This window comes from Xiphophorus couchianus, chromosome 3, assembly GCF_001444195.1.
Source record: "Xiphophorus couchianus chromosome 3, X_couchianus-1.0, whole genome shotgun sequence".
In the NCBI taxonomy this organism is placed as follows: domain Eukaryota; kingdom Metazoa; phylum Chordata; class Actinopteri; order Cyprinodontiformes; family Poeciliidae; genus Xiphophorus; species Xiphophorus couchianus.
Genome location: NC_040230.1, coordinates 17,515,827 through 17,535,328, shown reverse-complemented (window position 1 = coordinate 17,535,328; position 19,502 = coordinate 17,515,827). Strand labels below are relative to the sequence as shown.

The 19,502-nt window shown below is 38.5% G+C and overlaps 1 protein-coding gene across 1 annotated transcript; it reads right to left on the bottom strand.

Annotated features, from left to right (window-relative positions):
* Window positions 1-4,136: 4,136 nt before the first annotated feature.
* On the bottom strand, window positions 4,137-18,998 carry pde11al (phosphodiesterase 11a, like). The gene is made up of 20 exons (XM_028007828.1): window positions 17,918-18,998; window positions 16,105-16,263; window positions 15,084-15,173; window positions 14,855-14,995; window positions 14,640-14,704; window positions 14,278-14,398; window positions 14,071-14,146; window positions 13,925-13,992; window positions 13,742-13,834; window positions 12,786-12,836; window positions 12,487-12,633; window positions 12,285-12,392; window positions 12,047-12,156; window positions 11,880-11,970; window positions 9,428-9,528; window positions 9,153-9,230; window positions 8,994-9,057; window positions 7,973-8,047; window positions 7,763-7,846; window positions 4,137-7,029 (listed from the first exon to the last, which is right to left on the bottom strand). Exons 1-20 carry the CDS (start codon window positions 18,698-18,700, stop codon window positions 6,724-6,726), a joined length of 2,811 nt encoding a protein of 936 aa, XP_027863629.1. The 5' UTR covers window positions 18,701-18,998; the 3' UTR covers window positions 4,137-6,723.
* Between the last annotated feature and the right edge of the window lie 504 nt (window positions 18,999-19,502).

The following is a 19,502-nucleotide window of genomic DNA, read 5'->3' as shown; positions in this document are numbered from 1 at the left end:
AGTGTATCAATTAGTGGAAGGAGAGCTCATAATTTGGATCTGGATTCAAACCTTAACTTGCCTAACTTTACTTTCACACGACTTATGTGGAGGATGTTTCCATCTGCTCAGAGAAGGGTCAGAAGCTGAGTGGCAGGGGTCCTGCTCCTCCAGAGGCTGCAGCTCACCATCAGGGGCTTGTTTCTATCAGGGGGGGTGAAACAACCGCCCGTCCATCACCCCGACAGAGCTGTCTGCCATTCAGCCTAAACAGGAGGAGTTCCTGCCAAAAATCAAAGGCTTTTTCATGGAGGGAATCCAGCTCCAGTCTACCATCAGCGAGGGGCATTCCCAGCTGTCAGCAGAGTTATGCGTTCAGACTAGCCATCTTTTTTAGTTTTTTGTTAGTTTTGTTTTGTTTTTTCCTCGCATTGGTCAACAACAGCACTCATTCTCCATCTTTACTCTGTCTCTTTGGAGAGCCAGAGTATTGTTTAATTGACTGAAATTCATATTTGCGATTTGCTTTTTTTTTTGTCGTCTTCATCATATTTTTGCAACAGTTTCATTGCTGATAATGTCAGTGCTCCAATTCACCACTTGAGGGAAGCAAAACTAAGCTTCCCTCAAGTTGCAGCCCTGATGAACAGTTAAAAGACTTCATCTCCATGAGTTCACTCACTGCTCTTTGCGATGATGCAATGACGTTCATTTAGTTTGTATACACAGATTAAAATATATTTTCGATGGAGCACAACATTCATTTATTTTTACAAGCCTTTCATAATGTTTAAAAAGTTTAATAAAGGATTTTCCTGATATTAGAAAAATGAGCAACATAGGCTTCTCATTCTTGTCCCAAACACATTTATGCCTCCTGCAGGCTTCAGTTCAGTGTCTGATCCTCCTATGCTTCCTGCATGGTTTCCTGTTCTGTACCCTGTCCTATTTTCTCTCACTGCAACACAATGAGACAAAACACAAGACAGGGATTTTCAAAATTGGGGGTGGAGGGAATCACAAAATAGTTTTCTATTCATATGAACTCTCTCCATTGGTTGCTTGCTGATGCTGAGAGGTGTATGCATATGTCATGTTGCTTTTTTGACTTAAGCTTCAGCTTGACCTGTACAGTATACAGATATGGAAAGATTAGCTAACACTCCTGTTAAAGCTGTGTTTTAAAATAAGTATGGTATTGCAATAGCATAATCTCACACCATGATTGTTTTTAAAAATAAAAATCCTATCTTTAATTTGACTTCAGCAATTCATCAGGAGTAATATACATATTTAGAAATAATTGTTTTTAACAATGCACAGCATAACTGCTGGCACATCTGACAGAGAGAAAGCATGAAGACTAGGAATCTTTATTAAGTGATAAGAAGAATTCCTACAAATAGCCCTCTGCTGTGAATTATCCTCCTCCATACATGGGAACATCCTTTTTCACATTGAAATGGTCAGTCCAGGGAAGACAGCAGGAAGAAGATTTATATGTTTATCCTTTTCAGACTTGTTTCAGGCATCCGTCTGCCTAAATGTACAGCCCTCATTTAGGCAGACCTGGACTATAAGCCTCTCTGCGGATGTATCAGATTTTAAACATTCTAATGTATCTGTCAGGTTGATAAACTACGAGAATCTGCTCTGGACAGCTTATCTGATGACCCAAAGTCAGAGAGAGAGAAAGAAGAGATGATGAGTAGGAATGGTTCAAAGGTTTGCTTTTAGGAGGACCGTGGTTGCATTTCAGCACTTAAGAGCTAAAAAAAAAAGTCTGCAGTAAAACATAAGGCTATAACTCACCACCCTCCACGTTGACAAGGTGTCCTTCATGTCTTCAACAGTTTCAAATACATATTGGCTCTACAGAAAAACAAAGAACATCTGGGTCCCAGTGATGGCATTGTTTTTAATCTTTGTGACACTTGAGCTATGATTAGAACATATCTATTTTTAATGTCTCAATGGTGAGGCTGTGTAAGAAAAGACGGCTTAATGTGTAGAAAATGCTGACCAGATTTTTAAAAATGGAACAACTACAAGGCCAGAAATAATTTATTACTGTACTGTAGATTCCTTTGTGGAATTGAAATTTTTACATCAGCAATAACAGAGAAAATTTAGATTAACTGTTCTAATCTGGTGTTTAAAACTCTTAATGAACAATTACAGATTGTGCATGTAGAAAATTCATTATGAGATTATATTAAGAGACAGATTTATATTAGGTAGTAAGAACATATTCGTTATTTATTTATTTAATGAGTGTCACAGCAGCATGGCAAGTTTAACCGCATTCCAGGTTAAATAGATTATCTTTAATTCATGGCAGCTGTGAACTCAAAAAGACCAAATGCTGAAACTGAATGTAGAATACCAGCTTACGCATCCAGAATTCCTCTGTTGGATTATTGTACATTACTGCACCAATTCAAATTGTTTATTTTCTTTAAAGAAAAACCATGGATGTTGAACATTTTGCATTTTTTCAGCCACATGCTCTGCCATCTAAAAAGCATCCCTATTTCTGAGACTTTGTCAAACACATTCTACAGCAAGAAAAATGCAATGCAAAACAATAACAATGCAAATCCTTCCACTAGGATTAATTGCTGGATTTGTTCTAATTGCACTAAGCATACTGCATGGGTAATTTAGATGAAATTTTACAAATGTGCTGATTTATTATGCATTGCTTGAGGCCATCTTTTTGACACACAGCAGGGTTATTTTTCATAACTAAATGGAGCGCCTACACATAGAAACTAAATGACCAACATGGGCTAAATAATCATTAGACGAACAAGGCTGGTCTATATCTGGAACATTAATTTTGAGAGTGTGTTAATATTTATGGTCTACTGCAGAAAGTCTAGTTTCTATGAACCCTTCTAAAAAGCTGAGGAACATTTCTTGTAGATTAACATATGAGCAGCGCAGAACAGTTTCACTTCTGTGTCTGTACGGTATTTAAAGTCTTCATGATAATTCATTCTCATTTAATGATTATTTTCAACCTCACGAGATGTGACTCAGGATACAAAGTAGATGTATGAATGCTTTGTATAACATTACCAGTTTCCTCAGGGTGTTTGTTCTTCATCCGTGGTTTGTGTTTTTACAGAGTTTGTACATAAAGTACAGTATGTCAGCAAGGATAGGACTAAAAGTCAGATATTCTGTGTCTGTGAGAGGCAGATAAAACTGAAAAATAACAGAGGAGAGGAATGGAGAGAGAGAGAGAGAAAGATCAAACACCGTGGCAGAGCCAGGCTCTGTATCAGAAACGAGGTTGGAAGGCTCTCCCTCCTCTCTCCATCCGACTCTCCCCCTGATCGTCGACCCTGAGGAGAATAAACTCAATCCATGTTAAATTATAGATTAAGGCCTGACTCTGGCTGAAGCTCGGGAGCTGGCGGTTGCGCAAACACTGAGCTACACTGAGTTTCGCACATTTTCACGGCTGCTGTTGCCTCACCTCACAGTCTTATTAAAACCAACATCAAACAGTATCCACAGATGAAGAACGGGCTCGAAAAGAAACTGTATGAATATGTAAAGGGTCTCAGCACAATATGCTCCCTGCCTGGATGCTATTATGCTACGTATAATAGAATGACTTTTTACTTTCTGACAAACCCATTTCACTTAATGAGATGTTTTCTAAAATGCTAATTAACCTTTTTATGTGTCCTCTCTGTAAGACACAGTATAAAACACAGAGTTAATGCTCTGTGTTCAGTTCAAAGCTGATGATGCAAATGCAGAGACACAGACCCTCAGAAATGCAAACAGGATCTGATACAGTCACTTGCAAAAGTATTAACACTCGATGAAATTTGTTACATTATTATATTGCAGCTACAATCTGCACGTTTTTTTGAGCTTTGACGATGCAGATGGAAAAGGACGCAATGTACTGTAGTACCTTCCATAGCAACTGTAAATAGAGACCACTTGTGTACAATCTTTTTGGTCACCATGGAAAATATTATGTGTGGTAGAAATTTTAATCATGTCAGTATTTAGTTGTTAGGAAAACATAGTTTATTTAAGGCAAGGGGTTAAGCCATTTATCTTAAATGAAAAGGAACTGTTGAAGGCATCATCAGTGACATAAATTGTAAATAAAGAGCATAACAACGGGAAACATTAAGAAAATAAGCATTTACTTACATAAAATACTGGATAACGCATCAGCTCAGTAATCAGCACTGCAGTATCAAATTATTAACAGTACAAACATAATACAGTTAACTAAAACCTAATTAAGTCAAATCCTCAGGAAAGTTGTACGTGGAAGATACATTGCAAATACCAGAAATAATGGCAACAGTCATGACTTACTTTTAAGGTAAATTAACTTCCTGATGTTAAGGTGACAATCAATCTGGTCATCACCCCAACACAACCTTCAAGATCTGCAGTCTCTTTAATTTTTAAATAGCCATTTGGCCCACTATCTTACTCATAAGTAGGAGTGAACTTGGTTAATGTAACAACTAAACCAAAAGAAAAATGCATTTAGTTTGGCATTAAAGGATATAACGCAATACATTTTAAATGACATTGTTTATAAAAAATAAATAAATTTGCCAACCACTTGTGGACATGATTGGTATTACACTTCAAGGCACTGTCCCACCTTTAGATTTTGAGAATTACATGACAGTTTCATTTCAGCATAATTCTCACAGTTTTGAACGTAAACTCTTGTTTTTTGTTTTATACAAAAAACAAAATCAATTATCATATCTAGGCTTTCCTTTTTTAGCCCCATGTGATAACAATCCTTCAGTTTCCATATCAAAGGCATTTCAGTCATTCAGATTTCCTCTTCTCTTACGTAAATCACATCCTTGTCCTGTTTAGGAAACTATTTTTAAAAGGGTTGTCATAAATACAGAGTCCAGCATATGAAAACTCACCAGTTTATAATTTGGGTAAAGGTTGCAGCTCAAAGTAGACATTTTAGGCTGTTCTTATCAACAACAACAGAGCAGAAATAGTAGAAGATATCAGAACACAGAATAGAACCAGTATGACTACATGCAAAGCAAATCTCTTGTGGCAATCAAAGGCATCAAAATGACCATTGTCAACATTGAACATGCAGTAACAACATAACTGGCATGCATTTGCAAACAAAGATATACTCTACATAAAAATAAAACAGAAGAATTATTGTACTTAAGCATCACAAAACTCTTCTGAAGGTAAGTGTCAGAGTGAGACTCAGAAACTCAACAAGAAAACAGCAGCAGTTCAAATATTGAACTGAATTCAAAAACAGAAAACATCATTTGCTGCAAATAAATTACTTCATATATTTTGTACAATCTTAAAATGCGTCTCAGAGTCATTTGAATTTTCCTGTCTTCATGTTTTGAAGAAAATTTAAAGGTGATGCACAAGCAGTCAATGAAATTTTGATTAATTGATCTACAGAGAATTTATGCTGAAAGGCAAGAATGATCACATGCAACTCTATGAACCAGTCGGCTGTCAAAGAACAACACTGTAAGATCATGCAGGCAAAGATTTTTTAAACTAAAGCAATACAGCCTAGATATGACATTCATGAACATGATCATGGTTCAGTCTACATTCATGACAGGATTCACAGTTCCCTCCACACTTGCTGACATACCCTGGTAAAGATTCATAAAAATAATTAAATCAAAATAATCTGTTTGAGTCATTGCATTAATCATACAGTGGTACTGCATTGACAACAATGTGGTATGTTCCTCTTCCAAACTCCCTGGAAACCTTGTTAGCATGCATGGCATGATGAATTTATTAAAGCCCAGTGTGTTTTAAATAAATATCCAGTAAACTGAAAATGGGTCATCACTGCATCTTTTAGCAGAATAAATATACAAACCATATGACCAAATCAACATCTAAAAGGTCACCTTGTGGGGTGAGGAGAAGACAGCATCAGAAAGGACCGGGGACTCGCGATGATCTAGCAGGGGTCTCAAACTCCAGTTCTCAAGGGCCGGTGTCCTGCAACTTTTAGATGAGCCTCTGCTGCACCACACCTGAACAGAATAATTAGGTCATTAAGGCTCTGGAAAACTGATCTACACAAGGAGGTCATTTCATTCCAGTGTTTTGTACCTGTGGCACATCTAAAAACTGCAGGACTTCGGCCCTCAAGGCCTGGAGTTTGAGACCCCTGATCTAGAGTGACTGTAGTGTGGACAGCATAGGGTAAAAAATTATGGTATATTTGATGGTACAAAAACAAATCATATTAAATTGAAATGATTAAAATTGAACATGGGAATTTTGTAGTTAATATTGTATTTCTCCTAAACTTCCTGTGTTAATTTATGCTGCTGCAGTGGAAGATCCATGTCTTTTAAAACCTCTTTACCAGCAGATTGATGTGCAGTTTGCTTTGTGTGACAATTCACAGTGATTTCCTGATGATTTTAAAGGCATCACCAAAAGGTTTTGATCAGGAGAGAGTTTCTACAAAACATGCAACTTCAGGACTCTCCTTAGCGAAGTGATGAAATCCCTTCTTTTGTATGAACACTGCCCTTTAAATAGATTTATGACCTCATGGGGTTCGTCCCATTGTTCCTGAGGTTAACACAGTGACGCTGCAGCAGGCTCCGCTGATGAATTCTGCATTTTGTTTCACCCTATCAGTTCAGGGGGATGCTTGTGTTAGAAGATATCAAAAAATGTCAAGTTATTTATTACAACAACCTCTCTGCTTTACTTCTTTCCAGGGACTGTTTTGTTGTTTCCTGTGTCATGACTGCACCTCAATACCTCTCGGCAATCAGATTTTGAGCCAAACTCCGTATTTTTAATCTGGGCAGTTTTCCCTGCTTTCTCTAGTAGCTCGTTGGTTTCTGCGTCGTCACTGAACTCAGTATTCTGACCCGGGTCAGTATTCTGGCTGGAGACTGACGCTCTTCTTGTCTGTTGATCGGACAAGCAGAGTTCCTGCCACTTCTCTCTGTTCCCATTTATTCCATCCACCATCGGCTTTAACTTCCTGTTCAACTTCAGCAGCGCCTGAGAGAGACACCAAACAGTAGAGGTTATCTACAGATTTGCATACGTTTTTATTCATGCACTTACATTTTAACATGAAGCCTACATTGTTTTTATTGAACGTAAATGTCTTGAGCTTACAAAAAGAAAAATTTCTATGTATTTTATTGGGATTTCATGATAGAGAGCAACATAATGTAGGAGTGTGAAAAGGAAGGGAAGGGATTCATGGTTTTAACGATTTATTACAAATAAAAATCTGAAAAGACAAACCTAGGAAAAATACTTAGAAACTGCCAACAACCCATCCACCAAAACACAGAGACAAAGATATAATGTAAATTTTTAGATCAAAGTGTAGTTATGTGTTGCAGTGGCCTATCCAAAGTCCAGACCACCTGAGACTTGAAAGTTACTATGTCCAGACGCTGCCCCATCATATCTGGATGACATGAAGGGCACCTCTCAGTTGAACCGTTCAGTTTCTGGGTGTGCAAAGCTGGTAGAGACCAACCCTGAGAGAATTGAGCTATAACTGCAGTGAATGGTGGTTCTAAAATGAATTGACTCTGAAGAGCTGAATACACAGGCTTTAATCATTTTATTCGTAAAAAATTAAATGTGAAAAACACTTCACCATTATCCACTACTTTGTGTCGGCTATCCTTATGAAAAGCCAGTGTAATACTTAATATTTATAACATATAAATATTAAAGCCCTCTCAATGTGTAGCTTTAGTTGTGGCCGGCCTACCTGATAAAGTGGCTTGCAGATCCCATCAATCCATTCAAGCTGTAAGGCAGGTAGTTCATCTTTGCGATTACGGTCAAAGATGGCCTGCAGGGGAGCAACAACTCTCTGTCACCCACAACCAGAACTCTGGTCAGAACCATTTTCCTCCTGAATATTTTTAACTCAGAACATCAGAGTGACAGGAAAGACTTTGAAACATTTCACACTCACTGCTGGTGTTAGCTTCAGCTCCGACCGTTCCCTGTCACCTTGTTCAAAGAACTCGCTCGTTACCAACTCGGCAACCTGCAGACACCGGTGGAAACAATCATTATTTTACTCATGCATTATGCAACGTTTAAGGATTTAAGCCTAGTGAAGGGTGTATATTAAAATTTACTATAAAATGATTCATCTTTTTTGTTGCTGTACGGTGTTTGTTGTACGTTGTTGTGCAACTCTTAGGAAAGAAATTAGACTCACGACAACTGATCCAAAAACTTAAAGCTGCTGGTACACCAGTGTAACTGTTCACAAGTTTTTACATAAACACGAACTGAGAGGCTGCTCATTAAAGAAGTTAAATAAGGATTCAACGAGCTTCATGTTTGGAAGAATCAAGGTTAGACCTTTAGATTTATGCATGAATTCAAATTCAAACGTTTAACTTTGTTGTGAATATTGTTTTTTTCTCCTTTAATTTCCGAAATTAGATTTAGTGGTCTCTTTTTACAGTGTTTTTTATGCATACACGGCTCACTTCTTGTTAGATTTTGTCCTATTTTTGGACTTTTCTTGTTAGGTTACATCAGTGTCAAACAGGAGGTATAAACAAGGACCAGGCTGGAAGCTTATTTAGGATTCGCCAGTAAATCCAACACTTCTCCGTGTCTGACCAACAGTAAGCAGATTAGCATGCTAAACGGATTAAAGAAATAACTGAGCTGTGGCACCAGCCCAGCAAACTAAACTAACCTAATGGGAGTTTATTAAGTAGTTTTAGGAACCTTGCATGCTTTTCCCCAGGACTTGGAAGAAAAGGTAAAGAAAGAAAAATATTTATTTTTTTAATTGCCTCTGCTCAGTTCGGATTTTGTCAACAGCTAAAATTTACCTCCCCCTTAAAGCATAAGTCTTTCATGAGAACTCATTTTAAATACATACATAAACTAAACAAACATAATTGCATTTTTTTATTGTCCAGATTACAATTAGGAAATAACACATCCCAGCATGCACAGGTGACTCAAACCTGTTTTGATACCTCCCAAGGACGAGTGACAGCACCCAAATCACATGCAGTCATCAGCATGGATCTGTTGATTAGGCAGGGATCGGAGACAAAATACATTTTTATCTCAGTTGTGTTCCTTACAGCTTTAGTATCTTTATTTATTACAAATGCAGAAACCTGAGGACTTCTCTGTGTTCTTCCACCGCCCAGCTGAATTCTCCTGACAAAACATGCTCAAAGAACTTGGTTCTGCGCCTTTTTAAATGAAAGAAACAGTCAAAAGAGGGACAAATCAGGCAGAAAATATTGAGAGATACAAGAAATATGGATATAAGTTATACAATATGTGCTTTATAATAAGACAATGTTAAGTATTAAAAACACAAATCCAATCTGTCCATAAATATTTAAATCTAGCTGTAAAGACGATCAGCTCTGAGAAGGCCACTTACTCAAAGTGCAAAGTAAGGTCTGTGGAGAGAATCGCCTGTTTTAATAGTTGCATCATGTTGCTGTACTCTTTAGAGCTGAGGTTGGCAAAGATATTGTGTCCCTGCAAAATAAAACACAGTTGCAAGCAGCGGTGGATTTGTACAACTGGCAAAAAATATTCCCGTTAAATTTGGAGCATCGGTAAAGTCATCGCTCACTGTCAATTGAAGCCCCAATTTGCAATTTAATTAGCAATGCGTATGGGCTTTCTCTGTCCATGGCTAAAATAAATCAATGCAGTATACAGCTGGTGATCAAACTGATCCACCCCTGAGACAAAGCGCAGTGGTTACTGGTGTTGCCTGTCAGCAGTTTGTGTACAACGCTGTTCCTTAGGAGAAACTGTGCAAGAGGGACTTTCAGCACGCCCAGTTGTCTCAATACATTTCTGATAAATAGCCAGAGGCACAGCAAGAGAATATAATTGCTTTTCTTTGGGATATTATCATGATCTTGGGATGTTGGGATTTTATTTTATTTTTTTCCTGTTCGCATTTTCCTTGTTTATTTATTTCCAACGTAGATCTCACTATATATATCAGTTCATTCCTTTCCGCTTAGTTTATTCTTGTTGTTTTTCCTTAGATTAGTGTTTTACAACTTTCCAAGATTACTGTTTACATTCTCCTCAGCTTCCATTAATTGTTGTAGCATTCCAGTTTCCTCGCAAGCTGAAACTCACAGCTGGGTTTCACGTCAGACCCGAAGTAGCAGCATTTCAGGTAAGAAGTTGGGATTTCAACATGGCGGCACCTATAAGCAATGTTCGCTGTACCTCTTACAAACATCATATTAAGCTCTCCTTCAGCCTGTCTGCTCTGTCTCCTCTCACAGCTGCACCCTGTCCTCAATCAGCCACCTGTCACTTATGACTCATCAAGCACCCCAGTATTTTTTTTTCTGTCACTGCTGGATTCTCTTGTCACCTCATGGTTCCCTGCTTTTTGAATATCTACCAGATCCCAGTCATGTATCCCTTTGTGTCTGCATGTAAGTTATGTGTTTATTTATTAAAGTTCCTTCATTTTATCCAACGACAATCAACTAGACAGATATATTAAGACTTTTAGTTGTCAAGCATCAGATGATTTGCATGTTTATCTGTTAAACTGATTAAGTCATCCAAAGAGAGGAACATTTCTTATAATGGTATCCTTTTTTTTCTTATATTTATGGCAGGAACTTTTATAGGAATATTGTAATACAGCTCATGAGAAAACTGTTAGCTATCACTACATCTGTCCAGCAGGATATCCATGCTGTTTGACCTCGCATAATCTGAAATATTTAGTTTGAGGTGTAGAGTATTGTTTTTACAACTGTGTGCTTTGGCTCAAGCCATGTAGAAATTCAGGTGCAAGAAAATTTTATTCCCACACAAAAATGGTGATAAATTTCAACATTTACTGTAAGTGTATCTAAAATCTATTGATCGGTATTCATGCAAATGCTGCTACTACAACAATTTTTATCTTAATTGTAGTTGCTTTGTATCAGTTTTTATTTGGTTGTAGTATAGTGTTGATCCTGCTAAAAGATCATAAATATAATGATTTTTTTTTCAACACCACTGTGTGTTGGTCCAATACATAAAATCCCACTAAATGCATTAAAGTTTGTTGATGCTATTTAGCAAAATAAGCATTGTTTGGGGAGTTTGATTTTCTTTTGCAAATCACTGTATAAAGGTGTCTCCTCCTTGGTTATGGCCTGGACGTTTTATGAAAATGGTGTAAGACTTTCAGTTATATTCTTGTCAATCATAATAAAACCTTACTTCATACGCCATAGTCGACAGGATGTTTCCATTATATCTCTTTCTGCTTATCTTTCAAAATTAGGTCGCATAATTTTGCTGACACTTTTCATTTTAGTATAAAATAAGCCCGTTTCATCTTCCAAACTGGCATTTGAATGTATTATCATTAGCTTTTTTTAAAAATTATTTTACAGCCTGGACACCAACTTTTACACAATATACAAGCAGGTAGATTGTGATATGCTTGTCACAGCTCTGTATATTCATTTACAGAGCTTGTAAATGAATATACAAGCTCTGACTCAAAATGCGATATTCAATTTATTTTTTTTTGTTCCACACTGTACAAGGGAAAAATATAGCACAATGTCTGCAATGAAAGGACGGTTGTGTTTTCTGCTCAGGAAGCTTTTATGCAGTCCGCCGTCATGTCAGGGCTCTGTGGAGATCAAAGCTGCTATAATCAGCCCGTATGGTGGGAATTTATGTTTTATCAAAATGTTACACTCAAATATCTTTGTATGAAATGGACAGAATTGTACAGAAAGAGATTGCAGACAGTATGTGATTTGCTTTACAACTGTTTTACATAACTAATGTCACTTGTGTCTAAAGATCCCAGTGAGGGATCTAATCAATATATTCTGCCTGACCTCGCTCTGCAGGATCATGACAGCATGGTTGAAGTGATGATGCTCCAGGGTTGCCGACGTCCCATAGAGCAGGGCCAAAGCAGAACCGGTCCTGGAGGAATAACGGGTCAGTGGTTCAGTCACTCGTAAGGAACACATTCATAACCGTGTAGGTTTATGTAACTCACTTGGCTTGAAATGCATTGTTTGTGCCTCGATGGTCCAAGTCGTGGCACAAGCAGCCGACCATCAGGGCCAGCATCTCCGCATCTGACAGCACATCCTGGAAAGTGCTGGACTGCATAAAAGTCATTGACTGTCAGTGAAGCTTATGAACTATTCAGTTTAACCAGTCTTAGTTATACTAGCATGTTGGTATTTTATAACATCTTTAATAAGCTGAAATCATTTTGTCTAAAAACTTACTGTGATCATGACAAACATGCACTGTGACACATTGAAGGCATGCCTCCAGTTGTGATACGCCACAGTTCGATAGTTCTTCCTCACTGTGAGCAGCCAGCGACACAAAACCTACAAGGAGAGAAACAATCATGTCATACCTTCATGTACTTTAAAACACAAAATATTCAGAAAAAGAAACATCTTGCAGGGAATGCTGTCTCACTTCATAGTCAATTTTAAACTTTTGAACCACACCGAGTTCCAGAAACATCCTGAGTGACGCCGTGATCATCGCATCATTGTCCAGCGAAAAATCATTGAAGTGGAACTCATCAATGCCCAGCTCACTGCTCAGGGGAATCTTTGCAGCCTTCACAGGACAAAGGACAGAGCTGTCAGTCAAACGTTTCCAAAGAAAAGTACACTCAATGTTTTAATTAGAGTTTCAACTGACAGGTTTTTTGCTCTCTGTACTCAAATTGAATTTATAAATTTATTGAAAGGATTTAGTTTATGAATTACCTTCAGTCTGTCAACTTCTACTTTGGAGCAGGTGGCATGGTAAGACAACATCTGAAACAACAGACATTTCACAAAGACGGGCGTTACAGAAGTCTGATTCAAATCCTAATACCACCCAACTTTTTTCATCAACACAGATTACAGTAAATATTTTTCCACTAATCTTCCGACTGCCCTACTTATCTCCTTACGTCCGGATCAGATCGGCACATTTCAATTTTTGTCACATTCTTTTGTGAACGAAGTGTAAAATGCCTCCACCTGGTAATTAAAGAGACAGCACTGAATAAGTGAGGCTGATCCAGCAGTGTGTTGTCTTTGATACCAGTTAAGCAGAGAGGGTGATGTATTTATTGTGAATTATTGAGAGCAGCTGAAATATTTATTAAGGAGAAGGAGAACCATGTTTTTCTGAGGATAATGTGACTGCTCAGGTTAGATACTGGACAATGGAGCAGAACCGGCTGAGAGACGCTAATAAATGTTAACAGCCTCTGTGGCAGTACCATACTTACTTAGTACCACACTATATAAAAAGAAAGTACATTTCAATAGTTAAGAAATTTGATGAGTATCTAACAAAGTAAACTAGCGGTAAAGTAAAGGTTTAAACTATATGAAGAATGAAACATATTTGTAGATTTTGCATGGTTTTGCTTTTTGTCACTTACTATTTCAGATTAAATAAATTTCAAAGTTAGACAAGGATTACTTGGGTAGAACCATGAAAACCTGTGATAACCATTTTTTTTTCAATGTCACTAGCCGATGGAAGAAATGGTTATCAAAACTGTAGAATCTGTCTGACATTAAACAGACAGATTTAAAAGATCTCATTAAATAATCCCAAAACTGAAACAAAAGAAGGTTAGAAGGCAACATTTCATGGAGCAGGATTTGTAGTTGTATTATGGAGAGTGAAAAAAAAAAAAGACTGGAACAATTAATTTGCTCACATCCAATGCTACAGACTGCTTGGCCCATGTCTTCTTAACTTGATTGTACATCATGGTATTGTTGATTCCAAGTCCACAGAATATCACAAATGCCTGCAAAAAAAAGAGAAATTTAATATTAATACCTTAAGCAATAAAAGTAACACAAAAACAAAAGACTTAAGTATTAGTGTTTAAACTGACCTCAAACAGTCTCTGATCTGCATCATCAAATGTCTTTCTGTCCAGGCGGTTCAAGATTTGTGCAACCCCTTAGCAAAGTACACATCGATCCTTAAGAGCAACAAAAGCAGAATTTTCAAAAATCTAAAAAATCTGGTTCAACCTACCGATTATCTGGTGAGTTCTGTTCCAGATCGGGACACATAACACAGACCGGATGTGAAAACCCGATGCCTGATCTGCCTTGAAAGACAGAAAACACAATAATTTCAGAATCCTTTTCAAGTTGATTCAAATATGGCTCCACATTTTTAATGGGTTTTAAACAGAAGTTTCCAACTGGAGGTGCAAAAAATGTACAACTTTGTTCAAACCTCAGCATCAAAGCGTGGATCCTGACAAACGTCGCTGATGTTAACAGGCAGCCCTGTGGAAGCAACCAGCTCAGCGATGCTGTTGTTGATGAGCCAGTCAGAGCAGGATAACTTCTCCATGCTCAGTTAGCAAATTAAGAGAAAAAAAGAAGGAAGTATGACCATGACTACTGGGATTTTTCATGGGTCGTCCCCATTTACAAATTAGTTGACTTCTGAACACTTTTGATTGCATTGGATTTTCTTTAGGCATATCAGAGGAAAAGGAGCTGAATGCAAACATTTGCTTTAGTACCAACCGTTCCAATAAAATAGACTAAATTTGATGATTATATTTTAAAAATGCATCCCTGCTCGTTCACCTGATGTCTCTGTCCATGTTGCACAAAGGAGACATCAGTTCAAATGTCTTGGAGAACTTCACCACCTACAGAGAAAGTACAAATCAGTACACATCTGCTCGGGAACAAAGTTATGAAGCATTTTACATAATTTACTTCAGAAAATAAATATTGGAGAGGAGAGCATCGAGAAGAGGTAAGAAGAATCAGCAGAATCCACTAAGCAGGAGTCTTACGGGTGAGTCGATATCTTCTAGGAGAAGTACCGAGCAGCGTTCACACTGCAGCAACGTCAGCGCTCTCTGCATGATCTTCCTGACGATCTTCTCCAGGTCGGTCTGCTCCTCAAACAGGTCATTGACCACCTCCAACAAGGCCTGTGGCAACAGCAACCCCATCCGGCTCTTTACTCCCAGAAAAAAGATCCGACAAGCTCTGATAATCTAACTCCTTAAAACTGCTCACCCTGCTCCGCTCATACTCCTTGCGAGACTCCGAAAACAGCTTTGCATTGGAAATCGATATTCCACAGAAGGGCAGATACATCTGTAACACCTAAGAAAAGGAGCAGTACAAGGAGTGAAAGACGTTTATGCCTCATTTCTGTGATAATTTAAACAGGTTGAGAGGAGCAGAGCGAGTATGTGGTGGTGTCAGTGGGAAGCCAGGATGGAGTCAGCTTTATCTCAGCACAAGACCGACAAATCGAGAATGCTTCCCTATTTTTTTGTCAATGAAAGTTGATAATGAGAATTAATTGTGGCAATCTTTAATATTCACATTTAAAAGTATTTTTTTTTATAAAAGCCTAAATGACAAGAAAAAAAAAATAATTTGAATCTAAAGTTGATCAACTTGATTGCAGAAAACTTTATTCTGCCACCTAGTGGACACAACTGATTTAGGTGCATTTGCTTTCCAGCCAATGTGACTGAACATCAAATGCTTCAGCATTTCTTTATCTGGTATTAATTTTCTTATTGACTTTTTCAGTTGTTTTATAAAACAAGTATACTATGGGCTTTAGCTGAAATAACAGGAAACCTAAAAAAAAAAGAAGCAAGGTTAACATTAATAATTGCTAAGCAGCAAACTGGGAGACTGAGGAAAAAAAACGTGAGCGGTAAAAAGATATAACGCATTAGTTTTCTACAAACCAATTTTATCTTAATTACTAAGGGAACAATTCAGAACAGAAAAACAGAATCTATGTTTCCTCAATGTGTGTGTTTATTGCGCTACTGAACACATTTAACGCTTCACGCTTGAGTAAAAGGTTGACCTTTTCTCTTATTTTTCCTGGTATTTTGCTTCAAAGGGAACAATTTGCTCCTCTCTAAAGCCATTAAGACGATTTAGAGTACAAACACTTCAGTTGCACATTCACTCTCTCTAAAATGCACTTAGAAGCACAAACCACAAAAGGGATTTTACAAATGACAAATTGCCTCTGCATTTTTTTTCCTCCAGCACAATAGAGCTTCACCTTTTCATCGTCCTCTGTAAAAGGGGTGCCCATGGGATTTTTGTTAATAGCTTGCACAACACCAATGACGTCTCCATCACTGTTGCAGATGGCCATGCAGAGGATGGTCTGAGTCTTGTAGCCGGTTAACTTGTCAATCTCGTCGCTGAAGCGGTGGTCCTGGAAAGGGGGCGGGGGTTATGCAAACAAACATTACACATCTATCAGCTCTCACAAAGTCCCTCATTTAAAACAAACATTGCGCAATTTTTATTTCCAGCTCTGCAAGAAGCAAATGTTTTCACGTCGAAGTTAACAATAACCTTTGCTGGGGTGCATAAATGCAGGAATATTCTGCAGGGGGATCCACATCATCATGTTGCCTCAGCAGGTCCAGCAGCTCAGGGCCATGAGATAATGATGCTGCACGCAAGGCAAGATCTGGCCAGGGAGAAGCTCATACTATTGTCTGCCGTTTCCTCAATGAAAACTTTAATGGGGATTTGTTTGCAAAAGAAAGTAACTGCTCCAAGGAGTTTCATTCTCATACAGCACTAGATGTGCAATGTCTTGCAAAAGTGTCCATGCCTTTTGAACTAATCAACCATAGATCTTATTGTATTTAAGTGGGATTTTATGTGCTAAATGCATTTCACATGTTTAATAGATAAAAATATGGAAAGTGTCATATGCATTTGTATTCCACCCAAAGGTGAGTTGAAACTTGTTGAACCATCTATTCAACTGCAAGCTCTTTGCTATGTTTCTATCAGCTTTGCCCATCTGGAAACTTTCTTGTCTGTTCTTTGCAAAATAGTTTAAGCTTCATTAGAGTGCATGAAGACAACTGTGAATATAAGGTATTGCCTCAGATTCTCATTTGCTTTTTTTTTTCTCCAGGATTGTTCTGTTTTTAAACTGGTAAAACTAAATTATCTCTACAGCATACTGCTGCCTTTGCCTTGTTTCAACATGGAAAATCTTTATTTCTGTGGCTGTACTGTCTTTGCACAGAAATTGGTATTTTGTGCTTATTCATTGTTGCAAAATAACCTTGACAGAACAGCTGGATTTAGGTGACTAAATTCCCCACACAGGGACAATTTTTACTAATGTACTACCAAATCTTTTTAGATTAGTCTTTGTAAAAAAAAAAAAAAAAAAGTATCGTTTTTCCTTCCATTTCAAAGTTATCTGCTAAGCTACTTTGTGTTGGTTAACTGCGTCGAACACTAAACAGACAAATAAGTACATTTAAAATAAACAGATCTAAATTGTAGGCCTGAAGGAGCACCTTTTTATGAGTTGTCTTGTTCATTGTGAATCCTGTCTTAAAAACATTCAACCATGCTGTACATGGGAGATCAGGGCATTGTTGTCTTGCCAATTGAGATGTGAACATCGCAATTTTATGTTTCTCTTGCGCCATATTTTACATTTACATTTCTACTCAGGTTTGAGGGAAAATGAATGAATACAAATTCTAAAAAAAAACTTTACTTTTATTTTTATTTTCTCTTTCTTGGTTATGCTATGCATAGAGGTGAAATGTGGCAGAAGGTGCATCAATTTGTGAAGCCTGATACAATGGCACATTTATCTTCAATAAATAGGGGCTAGGGCTTCTGTCAGGGTCGGCCCAAGGCACAAGCAAACTAAACGGCCACTTAGTTACCCGGGGCTGCTAAGGGGCCTCATAAGTAGAACTGATTTTTAAAATATTTTTTTAGTAATGATTTCTATGTGATTATATTAACAAAAACACACAAATTCATTATAAAGTTGTGGTTTTTTTTTTTTTTTTTTTTTTTTTACATTAATTTATGTCCTTTACCTCGTATGCATTAGAGATGTTGACGGTCTCTCCATGCTCTGCCACATAGCCAATAATCCCTTTTCCCCACGGCACTTGCACTTCATTGGAGTTCAGAGTGCTGGATGAGGGTCTGACCGTGGTGCCTGAGTGCACATCAAAGAACTTTGACACCAGCGTCCTCTTGTGAGCGGGTCCCTCCACGAGAAAGAGCGAGCACCTGTCAGCATCCACCAAGATGCACACGTTGATCAGGATTTTATAGCTCAGGTTCGTCAGGTCCAGTTCGTTGGAGATGTCCTTCACCAGCTCCAGGAAGAACTCCCTCTCGTTGGTCTCTTTGAGTCTGTATTTGTAGTCGATGGCGCTGGACGCGTACTGGGGGACGTTGACTCTGGACTCCAGCAGTGCGCTCAGGATGTGCGCGGTGGTCGGAGGTAGCGAGCTGGCTTTGCGCAGGAGCGCACGGCGCCTCATGCTCGACTGGGACTCGTGCTCGTTCAGGCTCACATGCTCGTCGTATGTGCGGTGCGCGGTTGTGGCTTTGGAGCGGGCGAAGTTTCGCCGCAGCTCCATGTGAGACGACCTGCGCCGTAGTCCATCGGCGCTGCTTGACCAGAGCGGGTCCGTGGCGGCGGCGGCGGCGGCGCGCCTCTCCTCGGATGCGGAGACTTTGGACGGCTGATGCTCCTTCAGCCACCTGCTCACCTGATCGCATTTGGCTCTCCGAACCAGATACTCTTCGAACAGATCCGGGTGGCTGTCCAAAAACGCCTCTACATCCGTGAAGTCGAAGGCTGTCATGATGACAGCAGAAAGAAAGCGTGCAAAAGTAGAAGAGTTTTTGAGCGAGTAAAGAAACGAGACGGATTCAGCCAAGAAACTGTACTCATCTATTCATTCCCAGTATCGTCTAATCCAGCCTCCCAAACTCTCGCCTTAAATACCAACGGTGGTCAAACACATTCATTTTGCTGAGACCGACCTTAGGCACTGCTGGGAAACATCTGTCAGTCAAAGCCTGAGTTGTGTCTGTGGTGGATAAGTGTGCAGAGGTGTAGAAAAATGTGGCGCCTATATATTATACCTAGTAACTGAAAAAATGCAGAGCAGCGCTTTGCTCGCTCTCTCTCTCCTCATTGTGTGAGAGAGAGAGAGATTAAACTGTGGCTGTAATTTTTCAGATAGATTGAAATCAGTAAGCAACTTCACACATCCAGTGAGAGTTAAATTGATGGATGTACATAAAAAGCATAATTATTTGTTAGAATGTCCTATTCAAAGTTCAAACATAACTTTGGTGATTTCTTAGCCCTTTCATGCATAGTGGTCACTACAGTGGACAGCTTTCTAAAAGCCATTTTCTTGTGCTTCCTGTGGATTTTTATGTTATAAATGCACACAGACCACTGAAGTGGACACTAATGCATCATAAAATATACCATCAACTACTGGCCATCAGCTGCAAATGCAAAAAAATATTTTTGTTAAAAACAATATGGCCGACAGACAAAAAAGCATGAGAACCGACCCGGTCCCTCCTTCTACTGTAGACGACTCTTGCAAGTAAAAAAAATATTGTGACATCAGATAACCCCTAAGGAAC

Coding starts and splice junctions, on each gene's coding strand:
- pde11al (XM_028007828.1), bottom strand. CDS start 18,700: ATGACAGCCTTCGACTTCACGGATGTAGAGGCGTTTTTGGACAGCCAC. Junction 14,705..14,854: donor TAGAAGATATCGACTCACCC/GTAAGACTCCTG, acceptor CTTTCTCTGTAG/GTGGTGAAGTTCTCCAAGAC. Junction 7,030..7,762: donor TCTGCAAGCCACTTTATCAG/GTAGGCCGGCCA, acceptor TGTCTCTCTCAG/GCGCTGCTGAAGTTGAACAG.